Genomic DNA, 15,276 nt, shown 5'->3' with positions numbered 1-15,276 from the left:
ATTTGTTAAAGTTTTGTTTTGTTCTTGGTTTGATTTTTGAATTTGTTTTGGGTTTCTGATTTTGTTTTGTGTTTTATGATTTTTATCACATTTTAATTTTTGTTGAAATTTTATTGATGTTATGAATTTGATTTTTGAATCTGTTGGGTCTTTTATGTTTTTTTGTTAAGTAGGATTTATTGTGTTTAACTTAGGGTTAAGATTTTATTTTCAATTTATGTGTATGTATTTTTAACTATTTTAGTTAATGTTGTAATGTTATGTTTTAATGAGTTATTTGTTTTGATTTATTTAATGAGATTTGCTATTTTTTTTTTTATCTTGAAGGTTATCATTTATATTCATTATTTCTTACCTTATTTTTTTGTCACACGTTGTTAGACTAAGTTTATGTATTCTATCTATTAAAAATATTATGATTGATTTTTAACTTTTCTTTTTAATATTGTGACTTGGAAAGATGAATCAAGAAGTCATACCTCTTATTAGCAGACAAAGAGGTATAGAGCAAGAGAACACTTTAAGTGTATGTTTAAGTTTTTTTGTTTATTTATTTGTTTTTATGATGTATACTTATTTTTTTTTCCTAAATGCATGTTTCTATTTTTTTTTATTAATGTAATGTATGCTTATGTTTTTTCCTTCATGAGTTAAGTGTGCTCCGAGTGCAAAATGCACGGGTATAAGTTTAGCACTTTCGATATTTAAGCACACTAATCCAATATGCAAGCAATCCAATTAGATAAACACGAGTAAAAGACTTAATCACAATTAATATAAGCTTGTCACGCATGGAAAAACTCACATTCAAATTTCTTAATACCACTATGGGCAGCATGACTCGAGATAGTCCATTGGCACAATTGATTGCAAAAACAAAGTTTACTATATGAGATATGAAGCATCAATGACTCATAAGCATTGTTTGAAGTAGTTGATAAGACTTTCAGAGTTGCACTTCATACCTATATCGATGGAATGTTAAATATTCATTTTAGTGGAAAATTTGTTGTTCATGCTACTGTTAATTTATGTGTCTTTAACAGTGTTTATATAAAAAAGTTCTATTAAATACCACCTATGAGAGATTGTTTTTTATATTTTTAAAACGTTGTTGTATCTTTTAACAACGTTGCATACTATAGTGTTTAAAAGCACTGTTAAATACATCAAAAAAATGTTTTAAAGTATTTTTAGGTGTAGTGTTTGTAATTGTTGTGAAGGGATAACATTGCACAAAAATCAAAGGTATTGTTTGTAATTGTTTTGAAGGGGTAGCATTGTACAAAAATATAAGATTACATATTGTAAGCGAGGAGGCTTATGTTTCTCAGAAGAAAAAAAAAAGTATTTTTTGATCAGGTGTTAAGGGTTGGTGATGGTACAATTAGGGAAGAAAATGATGAAACTATCGCACTTGAACTTTCAAATGATTTGCTAAAAAAAAGTTTAGGTGATTCAATTTTATCTATTGTTGATATCGCTTACCCATCTTTACCCAGAAGCTTTGATCGTCGTCGCCGTCCCCGTCTGATCATCCGCAAGGGATAGAATTGCATCATATTTACAGTTACTATAGTTTCTTTGTAACAGGGATTTATCTACATATTTTTAATTAACTAAGTATGAATACAATTCAGCTTTTCTGAGGCAACACCGTTATCAAATTTAAATTGGAATAACTAACAAAAAACCTATTGAACTTAAGCACTCCCTGTCCCATTGAAACTGATTGATTAACATTAACATATATTAATTACATACTACATCATCAAGTTTGCAGCTATGAAGGGTTGATTATAATCAGACAAGTAATTAAGATATAGTATCATATAAACTATGCTAATTTGATCTGAAGTAGAAAATACTACCAAGCTTCCGCTATGCTTTAGCACTATAGCGCCACTATAGATTCTACATATTTGATAGAGCTTGGGTTAGTAATGTTTTCACACTTTTGTGGAGTAACTGATGTGTCCAATGTCATTAGCAAATGCTATCAATTTCATGAAAATTTACAAGGCTTTGCAAGTTAAACCCAAGCTCTGTGAAGCTCTTTTATTTTTTTGGTGAACAGCTTTGTGAAGATCTTATTAGAACATAAATGGGAGCCCAATATAGTGTCTATCTCATGCAACTGCTTTAAGAAATCATTTCATACTTCAAATAATAATGTATCTAAGTTCAGGTACCGATACTTCAACTTTTGACAGTACTTGAAACACCAATTATGTTTGCAAAATTAGCAGCTTCCATGTGGAGTGGTGACCAAATAACTAGCTAGCTTAGCAACTTTGATCATATAGATCCATGAAATGAAGTTGAGTCTAACACATTCTACTATTGAATCTAAACAATAATTGAATGAGATACAATTTTGTTCTTCCCCGCTATTGTATTTATAATAGATGACATATTGAGTCCGTTTGTTTAAAATAAAATAAAAATGATTTGTATAGTATTTTATTCTTTTGTTGTAATATTTTTAAAAAAGAATTTTGAAAATAAAGCTTCAAATGAAAAAATAGTTTAAATAGTTTATCTTAAGATATGATTTTAAGTATTTCATCTATTTTCTACAATTTTTTTTAAATAATGAAATTTCAAAAACTGATTAAAATGAAAAGCTATTTTGAAACTGATTAAATTTCTATCTTAAATTTGTTAACAATGAAAAGAGGAAGAAGAGATAACTACTCTAGGGTTTCATAACATAGAATGAACCAAACTACAGTTAATAGGGTTACAATGAGTATATATATAAGAGAATATAAATGTCTAAAATACACTTACTACTAATATATAATAATATTATATAACATCACCCCTCAAACTCACGATGCATTAACATGGAGCATCAAGAGTTTGTCAACTAAAAAACAGAAACGTTTAATGGAATGCGTCTTTGTGAACAAATCAGCAATCTGTAAAGAAGAAGAGACAAACGGTAGAGTAATAGTTTCATATTGAAGATGATGACGAGTAAGATGACAATCAATCTCAATGTGTTTGGTGCGTTCATGAAAGATCGAGTTATGAGCAATTTGAATAGCACTCTTGTTATCACAGTGCATCGGAATTGGCTCAGAAAGAGAGATACCCATATCAGACAAAAGCCAACGCAACCAAAGTATTTCAGCGGTAGTAGATGTCATAACACGATACTCAACTTCTGTAGAAGAGCAAGATACAATGTTTTGTTTCTTAATCTTCCAAAAAATAAAAGAGTCTCCAAAAAAGATACAAAATCATGTGGTGGATTTACGATATGTGGTGTCACCAGCCCAATCAGCATCAGAATAAGCACGTAACTCCAATGAGGATGACGATGGAAAGAGAGGACTTTGAAATTGAGTTCCTCGAAGATAACGAAGAATCTGGAGAACTGATGCTCAATGTACTGTAGTGGGAAAGACAACAAACTGACTAACAACATGAACAACCTAAGCAATGTCAGGTCTAGTAATCGTAAGATACACTAAGCTGTCAATCAAAGTATGATACAAAGTGGAATCTGGTAAAGGAACACCATCTGATGGAGCATATTTCACATTCAACTCAAGAGAAGTATTTGCTGCTCTAATATCAGAAAGACGAGCCTGGTCAAGAATATTGGCAATGTACGTGGATTGAGAAATAATGTAGCCTCTAGGAAAGTAGACAACTTTAATCCCCAAGAAATAACGAAGAGGTCTCAAGTCATTCATTTCAAACTGCTTGGCTAACTGCAATTTCAACTCATTGATTCCACTAACATCATCATCTGTAATAATCATATCATCAACATATAGAGAAAGTATAATGCGACCATAAGTGGTGGACTTTATAAACAATGCAGAGTCATGTTCACTAGAGCGAAAATCAAGAGAAGTGATCACAGTAGAGAATTTTTCAAATCAAGCTCGAGGAGCCCGTTTAAGACCATATGGAGCCTTTTTTAACTTACATACTTCCCCTTGATTATGAGAAACTTCTTGTGAAGGGACCATATAGACTTATTCATGAAGCTCACCATTTAAAAAAGCATTTTTGACATTTATTTGGAAAATATGCTATTGACGAATAGATGCAACTGCAATAAGAGTGCGAATAGTGGTCATCTTGGCTACAGGAAAAAGTTTCTTCATAATCCATACCATATTATTGAGAGAATCCCTTAGCAACAAGACATGCTTTGTAGCGTTCAACGGACCCATCAGACTTAGTTTTGATCATGTATACCCAACGATCACCCAATATCACGTTTTCCAAGAGGGAGAGGTACTAATTCCCAAGTATCGGTTTTGTGCAATGCAGAGTGTTCTTATGCCATAGCCTACTGCCAAAGAGGATCAAGACCAACCTCTTTATAGGAAGAGGGCTCAGGCAAATTGTGAATAGAGATTAAGAAAGAAACAAACGAAGCTGAGTAAGTGGATTAGACAAAATTAGGTAACTGAGTAGACTTACGTTGACGAGAGGGGTAACGAGGTGGATCAACAATCGCAGGAGGTGGTTGAACAACCGGGGGGGCAAGAGGGATGTCATCATGTGGAGTAGTAGTGTTTTTCCTGCAATTCTCAACATTACAATCACTAGAAGCGTTATCATTAGGACCTAACGGATCAATATAGGTTAGTTCAGAACTCTTAGTAATTTGAAAATCAGAGGAAACAAAGTAAAAAAGGATGTGCTCAAGAAAAATAACATTACAAGATACATAAAGTTTTCTTGCATGAGGATCATAACAACGATAACACTTTTGACAATCCCCATAACAAAGAAAAACACACATAGTTGAACAAGAAGACAACTTATTGCGCTTTACTTGAGGGCTAAAAACAAAACAAGTAGAACCAAAGACTTTCAAAAAATAGTAATCATGGATAAAAGCATACAATTTTTCAAAGAGAGATAAACCTGATATGACAGAGGATTGAATTCTATTTTTAGCATAAACAGCAGTAAGAACTGCTTCTCCCCAAAACTCATTAGGAACTGAAGCAAACAACAAAAGGGAACGAGCATTCTCTATAATATGACGGTGTTTCCTTTCAGCAACTCCATTTTGTTGAGGAGTATCAGTGCATGATGTTTGGTGGAAGGTGCCATTATAAGCAAGTAATTTAGAAAATTTATTAGAGGTATATTCACCACCTAAATCACAACGAAATCACTTTATAACAGCCTTATGTTGACTTTTGACCATTGCACGAAACATATGATAAATGGCAAAAAATTCTAACCGATTTTTCATAAGATAAACCCAACAATAACGAGTGTAAACATCAATAAACGAAACATAATATCAAGATCCACCTTTGGTGACAACCGATGATGGACCCCAAACATCAAAGTGAACTAAATCAAAAGGCGCATGTGAAACGGAAACACTTTTACTAAACGGTAAAGTTAGAACTTTAGCAAGTTTACAACCACAACAATCTGAGATATCACTGGGTTGTAACTTTCCTAAAGCTCCAGTAGAAGCCAAATATTTTAATCTAGAAATAAAAACATGTCCAAGACGAGAATGCCATAAATAAAAATTAGAAGACAAAGAATTCAAGCGAAAACTAGATAATAAGTTAGCACTAGTTGTTGAGGCTGCAATATTTGGGACTCGAAGGTCATCCAAAACATAAAGTCCCCCCTATCTATGGCATGTCCTAATCAGTCTCCCGGAATGTGGATCCTGCACACAATAAGAAGTGGAAGAAAATATAACTGAATAATCGAAATCACATATTAGACTAACAGAAGCAAGACTCAACCTAAGATTAGGAATATAATAAACATCAAAAAAAAAAAAAAAGACAAGTTAGATGTGGAGACAGAACTAATGCCTGCTAGTGGAATATGAGTGCCATCAGCAGTCATACCCGACACAGACGAGGCAGGTTTCACTGACACAAAAGATTTATCATCATATGTCATATGGTGAGATGCTCTAGAATCAAGAATTCATATGGAAGGAGATATACCTAATATACCAGAGAAGTTCAAACATTTAGAAGAGGTGGCAGACATGGCACGTGATTGAGTGGCAAGAATTTTTTGAAGGTGTTCTGCAATATCAGATATTTGGGAAGCAGTCTCAGATGAGTATACAGAACTAGAACTAGAGCCAATGGTAGGAGGAGCAGAAGCAACAACATTGGACGATGGCCTCCTAAAATTCTTCTTGTGCTCTCCCCAATTTCGGACAATGTGTTTTCCAATGATCTTTTTCTTTACAAAATGCATATTCATCATTACCAAGCCCAACCCTCCGTTGAGATTTTCCTTTTTGAACAAGAGCAACAAAAACAGATGGAGGAGTTGAGAGAATTCCCTTATTTGACACACCAGAATGAGTCTTAAGTCTGATTTTTTCTGCCAACAATTCACTAACTACTAATTCAACATTAGGAAGAGGTGAACGATGCAAAATACCCCCACCAAGGCCCTCAAAATCATCACGAAGAGCCATCAGAAACCAAACCAGACGTTGCTCCTCTCTTTGATCAATATATGCTTTGACAGCTTTCAACTCAAGTGACTCCATAAGAGCCAATTGATCCAACAGATTAGTCATTGTCGAATAGAATTCTTGAACGATCATATTGTTTTGCTTAAGGGATCTAATATCATTTTCCAACTGATAACGTTTTGCAAAGTTAGACTAAACATATAAATGTTTCAAGTGATCCCAAATCTCTTTAGCAATGTCGTATTTTGCTAGTTGCACTCTGATAGACAACTCAACAGAATTATTAATCCAAGTAATAATTTTTTAATTACTAACATTCTATATTTTCAGGTCTTTTGCATATTGAGTTTCATCCTTTTTATTTGTAGGCTTAACAGAAGTTCCATCAACAAAACTCCACATATATTTTTCAATCAAAAAAATTTTCATCACATAACTCCAATAAGAGTAATTTTGTCCATTGAAGTGAACACTAACAACTTGAAGAGAATCATCCTTAACACCAGCCATAACAAATAATGACAGAAAAATAGACAAACACAATCACTAAGACAAAATAAATTAGAGATAACATGTCAACAGTAGAGTCAGCAAGAACCAAACAAAATCACACCGAAAATATAAGAACAGAACCACTTCGAAAACAGAAGAGCAGAATCGCGAGCCCCACTAAGTTGTGGGCCACTTTACAGTAGATTCCAAAATCAACCAAAACTCTTTGATGTCATGTTAACAATGAAAAGAGGAAGAAGAGAGAACTACTCTAGGGTTTCCTAACATAGAATGAACAAAGCTTGAGTTAATAGGATTACAGTGAGTATATATACAAGAGAATATAAATGTCTAAAATACTCTTACTACTAATATATAATAACATTATCTAACAAAATTATCATATCCTAAAAAAAGATTTTTCATAACTAACATCAAACATCCAACTAAATAATAAGTGGTTTTGCTTGCATTGAAGTTTCATATAAGCTTTTGAATCCTATTTAGAACAACCTTTAATCATATTTGATTAGGTCTCAAACGAATTATAGATTACTATGATCTCTTTTATCTGAAAATTAAAGAGTTAAGAAAAAATAAAGTTCAATGAAACAATGGTACTACCAATTTCAAGATGGATTTTGATTTATTCTTTGTTGGTTCTCTCAATTTGTTAAAGTGTTGAAGGCTTACCAGTTACCACTTTTATGAGATATTTGGCTTGAGATATCTAAAATGTTCCATTTCATTAGTTACTCTGACCATCTCACTTGCAAGTTGTAGTTAATATGGCTTTCATTTTAAGGACCGGATTCAAAGCTTGGCTTCTAAAGAATAATCAAAGGTCATTTTAAATTCAATTAAATTAACAAAAACAAAATACAAGTCATACAAAACATTTGTGAGTAACGTTAAATGAAAATACTAAATTTAGAAAATCAAATCATAAACCATCCAAAGCAACCGATAGTTGTGAACTACTGAAAAGGTAATGCATGAAGGGAGAACCAACGAATCTTACTATCTAATAAATGAAAATGAGATAGCAATTTCTCAAGCTAGATAGTCATTCGACCATTAATTAACAATGATCCATGAAGTCACCATTAATTAGAACAAGTACAAAATAAATAACAAACTTAAATTAACATCATAAATATAAGTTGCAATTGAGTCGTTCAAGTCACGTAGCACCACATCTACATCCTCACATTAAAAACAAAGTGATATCAACAATTCTACTATTGCCAGTATATGAAAACCAATTACTAGTGCAAATACCCACATAGTTTTGATAATTGTATTCGCTACGTAGAGCAAATTTTTTATATATTAAACGGAATTAAAACCTTCAATTTGTTATAATTCTGCATTGCTAGAATTGAAAGAAAAAAAGTCTACAAACAAATTCGCTAACACTTAAATTTATTGCAAAAACGACAAAATCATAATATTTCAAATATAATAAATAACACAACTTAATTATAAAAACATTTATAAGTTAATAATAATGAAATAAAAATTAAATGTTAATGTGCCATCATTTTTTTCAACTCAACATCACGTCATAAGTAAATAATCAAATCATAAAAAATAGATGACATGAAAAACCCAAGAATTTTTAAATATGAGATTTAAAACTCGAATTTAGAAAAAGGGACTAATACATATAAGACAGTATACAAATAAGATAAGATATTTATCCAATTGGATAACATATTCTATTACCCGTCCCGTCACCATATTTTACTCTGCATGCAAACAGACGCTATTTGAAATATCAAATATTTATTTGATTAGATAAAGGAGAAAATTTTAAATAAAATATAATTTTTCAGACAATGAAATTGTTTATATTAAAGAAAAAACTGAGAGAAAAATTGCTAAGCTAAACGAATGTTTGATATCCCTTGATAGAAACTTTAATATGTATCACGTCTACTACGAAGTAATATTTATATAATGTTCACAACTTAAACAACCACAAATATCTTTTCTTAAAAATAAACGTTAATATTAATTTTTATAATTAAGATAGTAAATTAAATAATACTTATATAATAATAAAATAAAATATATATATCAAATTAAATCGTTATTAATTAGATCATATCTTTTTCATGAAAATAAAAAATAAAAAGAAGCAGCGCTTAACTCATCCTTATAGAAGTATAGACAAGGTACCTTTTAAGTGACACGGATAAAAGGTAAGAAACCTTTGAGGTACACCGAATAACAACAGGCAGCAGCTAACGGCATGTATAAACAGCATTGACATTTATAAATTATAAACTTTACCAATATCACAACCTCTATAGTGACTTTAAAAATCAAAATCAAAATACAAAACTTGAAAATCAAATTATTGTACTATTCCTGTACAATTTTTAAAAATACTATCAAGCTATCACCAGAATCATAGCTAGTTTTTGAAAACTAACTAGAGTCAAAACTTAAAATGTGAAGGGGTTGGGGGGTTGGAGGGACAACACCTAACTAGGAAGGGTTATTTCTGACTGTTGCAATATCCTAAAATTAGGGCAATCTACTGTTTCTATGAAAGGCAAAGGGGTCCAGAATATATGCCAATGAGTTGAAATGCAAAACTAATCCTTCTTGTTCCCAAATTTCTCTGCAATTATGGGGCGGACATCGTCGACATCAACCAGTTTCTCCAGAAAGGGAAGTAAAGACATCAGGGCAGAATCAGATGGATCATCAAACCAACTTTCAATAGGAATCCCATTGTTAACTTGCAACCTGAAAACCTGACATGAACAACAGAGTTTTTAAATTTCAGTATCATTTACCATAGGCAATAAATAGAGGATCAGACAAATATTAAAGGACTATTTATGATCACTAATGTTATATTTTTTAAATTTTATGGTTTAAATAATTTTTAGGCCACATATACACTTTTCACTTTTGGTCAAAGGTATTTGCAAATATACATTTTTTACTTTTGGTCCCTATAAATATTCATTTTACTCCTTATCTACAGGAACTACAATCAAATATTTTACATATTACAAAGTTCAATTCAAATCTGAATAAATTTTGCAATGACTAAAAACAAAATACTTAAGACCTAAAGCACAAAATGTATATTTGTAGGGACTAAACAAAAAATGCAGGGACAAAAAAGTTTAAAACCAAAAAGTGATATATTTAGACCTTATTTAAGCCAATTTTTATTATACTGAAACAAGTAGCTGCTAATAGAAACGAACAATCTATAGGATCTTCATAAATATTGGAAAGAAAATCATGCAAACTAGTTATCAAAATGAGGGATTTTTTAATAATGATATTGCATATTAAGCAATATTTTAGGGTATGTTTGGTTTGAGAGAAGTTGTGAAGAGAGAGTTACCAAAGAGAGAAATAGAAAAGAGATAATAGACCTCTTCTGTTTGGTATGCAGAGAAATAGGAGAGAGAGAGAGAGATTCAAATAGTGTGGGAACTTTTTGCAATCTTCTCTTATGTGCAAAGAAGAGAGGAAGACATGCCACTATATTGATTTTTCCACTGATGCCCCTTCTCTTTCTGGATTTTTTCTTTTTATAATTTCTGGATATTAATAACAAGACAACGTCTTTTTTATAATAAGCAGACCACATACTAGTTTAGAACATAACTACTGATAACAGCACTGCAAATAAACTGAAACTTATCAATAAAAAAATCGATAGTTCAAAACTTATAATTTAATTAACTGAAAATAATTAAATTGGTTTAAGTGATTTAATTACTTAAATTATATTAATTGAAAATTTAAAATAAAATAATTTTGAATTTGATGAGAGTTTTTCTATTAAAGGGAGATTTTAATACTTCCAAAAATAATCAAGGCTTCTCTCTCTTCTATATATTTTCTCTTTCTCTTAAACCAAACAATACATCAAATCTACTCTATTTCTCATCTCTTTCTCTCTTTCCATACCCTTTCTCACATCTTTTTCTCTTCTCAATTGTTAATGTAATGCATGATATAACACCAAGTATTTTGGATCATGAATGACATTAGTCTCAATTGATTCAGATTTTGGCCATTTTATAAATGAATTACATGAAAACCTATTTGAACATTAAGACCAATGAAATACCTGAGGAGAGTTGTCTACTATGGCTACTTTTGCTAGGTCAATTCCAAGAACTGTCAAATCTTTGGTGTAGGTACCATCTTCATAGATACACGAATCTCGGTATTCTCGTCGAGAAAAAAACTTTTTGTCAGGATCAAGAACATCTAGCAACTTTTCAGCATAGATCTTTTTACTAGCAGTGAAAATGATGATCTCAAACATTTCTGATACTCTCTCCAAAAACTCGCGGAGGAAGGGCCTTTTTCGCACATAGACGGTGTACTCCTTGTCAAGTAAAACTTGAATTGTGAAGTCAGCACCACTATCATATCGAGTCATCGTAGAGTGGATCAGTGTTTCTGTGAAGGTGAAACAACATAAAGAGGTATGAAATTCGTTCCAGAAAACTAAATAAAGTAATATCAACATTTATCTTGTTTATCAAATAAACAACAACAGCAATCAAACATTGCGAGACAAAACATAAGTTACAAAGTAGACAAAGATGAAATATAATTACCGTCCAAATCAAGAACAAGGGTAACATCCTTCCTTTTGCTTGTCTCTTTGCTTACTAGTGCAGGCAACGAGTTACATTCGTCTGATAACTCCAAAAAGTTTTTAATGAATGTCTCATGATCAATTGATTCTACTCTTTCAGAATCAAGCTGAGAGGACCTGGCATGAAGTTCTTCAGTAAGTGGCTTGGCCTGATGACAAATGAAATCAAACCATGAAGAATCAGGTGCCGGCTGAAACTCTTCAGAGGATTCTACATAATGAAAATTTGCTGGTTCTATGGTGTTCTCAAGGGCAGGAAGATCGTACAACAAATTTGGCCCATCATATTCGAGATCAAAAAGGGAACTATAGTCGATAGAATCATCAAATAGATTGGTCCCGTCACTGGGAAACCCATTGAGACATGCTTCATCCATATAGGAGTCTAATAACATATCAGGTGTTTGGAAATTGGGAAAGTTGTTGTTATCCACTTGAGGTGGGGTGGTGATTTGCAACTGATTAACTGCAACAAGACCAAAGTCCGCACACTTGTTATAAACAGCGCAAAAGTGAAGTTAGTAACAGAAAAACAATTATACTACTATACTACTTGAAGCCACCTGCTAGAAGTAGCCATCAAACATTTATAATGGCTTGTGTTCCAATTTCAATTAGTCCCACAACTAGGGGACTGAAATTGATAGTTCTCAAGTTCCGCAATAAATAAATAAATAAATAATTAAAAAAAAAAAGAGTTAATGTTAATTTTTACAAAAATAATCACAGTACTCATTAACTGCATCCATTTACGTAGTAAATATGTGGATTTCTGGCTAAAATAAATAAGGATATAAAAGGAATGTCAACGATTAATACTTTTGAAAATTTGTCTACATTTATAATTAAGACCAAAGAAATAACCTATTTGTCTGTTATAAAACAATTGGAGTTAGCATCTTCTTACCTTTTGTTTTGACTAGGGAGATGCTTTGTCGGACCTCAACTTATAATTGTAGTTAGTTCTTTAATAAGGTTTATTTGTTATCACAATAAAAGAGAACAGTTTTTAACAAGTATGGTTCCAAGTAGGTACCTTCTTCAAATAGGTTATAGAGGGCATCATCAGGCCTATTAAAATAAGACAACGCGGTATCTGAATCTGAACTTGCAGAAACAGAAACCAGAAAAGAATCCTGCAATAAAAAATCATCAGTGAGTAATGTGAAGCAAAGCGAACATAGACACTTCATTATTTTCTTTTTTAAGAATATATGAATGAAGTAGCCAAATTATACCGCAATGAACAGAATTTCATTGAATAGGAAAATCCTAGCTCACAAATCTAAGAGTTAGTGGTTATAAATTATAATTAATAATAGAATACATACAACTAAATCTGAGTTAGATATCAACAAAAAAAAAAAGTTATTGAAATGATACATAAAGCAGCCAATTCGTTCCATATAGATCCATGAAATGGAAGCTGAGCCTTACCCTTTCTACTACTGAAACTGAACAACCGCTGAATAAGAGACAGCCCTGCCCCAAAACTGAATCTACATCAGATGACATTTGGTATTCCTCATTGCCACGCTCCTCGGAAAATTCTTTATTTAGGAAATAACCTACATCATACACGTGCAATTGATAAGTACCTTTGCTTGCATTATATGATCATAAACGACTTCATAGTAGCAACTTTTCCAATGCCAAGATGGAATACATTTTATTCATTTTTGAAACTCTCAAGCTGTGTAAGTATTAAAGCTTACCACCATTGTGAGATGTTTGGCTTGATATATCTAAATTTCTCATTTCATCAGTTATTCTGACCATGGAACATGGTCTTTTAGATATTTTATTTGATTTCCGAGACACACGGGGGAACCTCCCATGTCTTTTGCAAGTTGTAGTTGATCTAGCCACCATTTTACGGGATGGCATCAAAGCTGGGCTTCTCAAGAGTAGTTTAAGATCATATCAACCGGCTGACAGTTTTCCGTTTGAATTTAACCTCTAAGAAACGAAAGCAAAACACAGGTCATACAAAACATATTTGCATAAAATGAAATAAAAAAAATGGATCATAGACAAATAACGCAGATCAACAGAATGTTTATGTTAACGTGTCAACGTAAGTATATATAAATCAAAGTGATTCAAAAACACAATCCATGCACGAGGGATTCATTCTAATCGGAAATTTGAATAATATTTCAAGATTGTTCAATTGAAAGCTGTGAACATCAGAAAATGGTCTTAATTTCTTTATAATTTTCAAGATTTTAAAATCAAGACAATTAAACACATGAATCTATATTAATGATAATGAAATCGAAAACTAAATCGAAGATATAAAAACCCCTACACCAAACATAGAATTCACCAATGATGGTCCATATTTTGCCAACTTCCAAAAACACTTGAACAAAACAAAATCTATGGAACCCTAATAATAAATAATATACTTATATATTGTAAATATGTCATTGGCCTATCCACATATATGACCCACAAAAAGGTTAAGTGTCCACCCTAGTTGGGAGCTAAGGACATGAGGTGAGTGTAACGCCTTCCTGCAACTTACCCTCCTCCAACCAATCATGCCATAGCCCTCAACCAAGTTGTGATGCAGCCGATTGCAGTTGCAAAGACCACGAAGATACTTTTGTGGCTGGCATAATTGCGCATGGAGACTGCAATTTAAAACCTTGGGCCTTACCAAACAGCAATCGATCACCATATATTAAAAATAAAAACAAAAAACAAAAAGAGTGAGAGATCTCAACTCAACTCCCCAACCCCCAAACACAAATTCAAAAAACAAAGTAAATCTATAGAAAATATTCATTCATCAATGTTAGGGTTTTTCCATCATATCAATTATTAAATTAACTCAACTTCCCAACCCAAAACACAAATACAAAAAACAAAGATTTTTTGAGGAAACGCGAAAAACAAAGTTAATCTATTGAAAATATACATTCATCAATGATAGGGTTTTTGCATCATATATCAAATTTTCAAATATTAAATTTAAGTATCTGCCAAATTTGTGCACTTTCCCCATTCTCTAAATCCATCGCACACAGTAAAACAAGCCACAAAACCCGCCAGAACGAAACAAAACCCCAAAAAAAAATTAATCAATTATTACAAAAATCACTTGTATCCATTAAAAATATCAACTTCAATTCAACCTGAGATAAAACATCCAAAAACTTTACAACCCTTATTTTCTTTTAGCTCTTTCTATCTCCAAAAAGGTCAAATATAAAAAACCGAAAATCACCAAAAACAAAAGAAAACCAAAATTGAGCAGAAAAAATAAAAGTAGGATCGAATTCAAAAAAGAAAACCATTAAGCAAAGACCCAATTCATAAACCACAAAATTCAACCAATTCCACAAATCAAAAAAATCAAAGCAAGAAATTAAAATTGAGAAAAACCAGTAATCGGAAAAAGAAAAAAAAAACACCATACGAATAAACAAGCAACACTATTAAGCAAACCATAATTCAATTCAAACAAATTCAGATAGGAAAAAAAATAAACAAAAGAAATAAAGAAACACATACCTATGTTAAACTCTCTCCCTTTCTCTCTCTCTCTAAACCCTCTCTCTCTCTTTGGGTTTTTTCTCTCTTTAAAACTCAGAGAGGTGAGTCAGAGAAGCGAAATGGGGTCAATGGAATGTTGTGTTTGTTGAGAGAATCTCGTTATATACTCGAGAGTTTG

General features: G+C 31.9%; 1 protein-coding gene across 3 annotated transcripts; it reads right to left on the bottom strand.

Annotated features, from left to right (window-relative positions):
• Window positions 1-9,201: 9,201 nt before the first annotated feature.
• Window positions 9,202-15,276, bottom strand: LOC101509951 (uncharacterized). 3 transcript variants are annotated; one of them, XM_004499541.4, is made up of 8 exons: window positions 15,117-15,239; window positions 14,125-14,254; window positions 13,310-13,553; window positions 13,032-13,162; window positions 12,631-12,730; window positions 11,554-12,060; window positions 11,055-11,392; window positions 9,202-9,711 (listed from the first exon to the last, which is right to left on the bottom strand). In XM_004499541.4, exons 3-8 carry the CDS (start codon window positions 13,479-13,481, stop codon window positions 9,550-9,552), a joined length of 1,410 nt encoding a protein of 469 aa, XP_004499598.1. In that variant the 5' UTR covers window positions 13,482-13,553; window positions 14,125-14,254; window positions 15,117-15,239; the 3' UTR covers window positions 9,202-9,549. The 3 variants fall into 3 exon arrangements, with proteins under 3 accessions (XP_004499598.1, XP_004499597.1, XP_073225208.1); XM_004499540.4 differs by lacking the exon at window positions 14,125-14,254 and having other exon boundaries at window positions 15,117-15,276; XM_073369107.1 differs by lacking the exons at window positions 9,202-9,711; window positions 14,125-14,254 and adding an exon at window positions 9,759-10,518 and having other exon boundaries at window positions 15,117-15,276.

Source organism: Cicer arietinum, chromosome 5 (genome assembly GCF_000331145.2).
Source record: "Cicer arietinum cultivar CDC Frontier isolate Library 1 chromosome 5, Cicar.CDCFrontier_v2.0, whole genome shotgun sequence".
NCBI lineage: Eukaryota > Viridiplantae > Streptophyta > Magnoliopsida > Fabales > Fabaceae > Cicer > Cicer arietinum.
The sequence above is the reverse complement of the archived record's forward strand: the minus strand, read 5'-3'. Positions and strand labels throughout refer to the sequence as shown.

Excerpts from the sequence above, each read along its gene's own strand:
- LOC101509951 (XM_004499540.4), bottom strand. The coding sequence starts at position 13,481 with ATGCCATCCCGTAAAATGGTGGCTAGATCAACTACAACTTGCAAAAGA. Across the intron at positions 13,163-13,309 it reads CCAAACATCTCACAATGGTG|GTTATTTCCTAAATAAAGAA; the intron begins GTAAGCTTTAAT and ends TGTATGATGTAG. Across the intron at positions 12,061-12,630 it reads CTATAACCTATTTGAAGAAG|TTAATCAGTTGCAAATCACC; the intron begins GTACCTACTTGG and ends GTCTTGTTGCAG.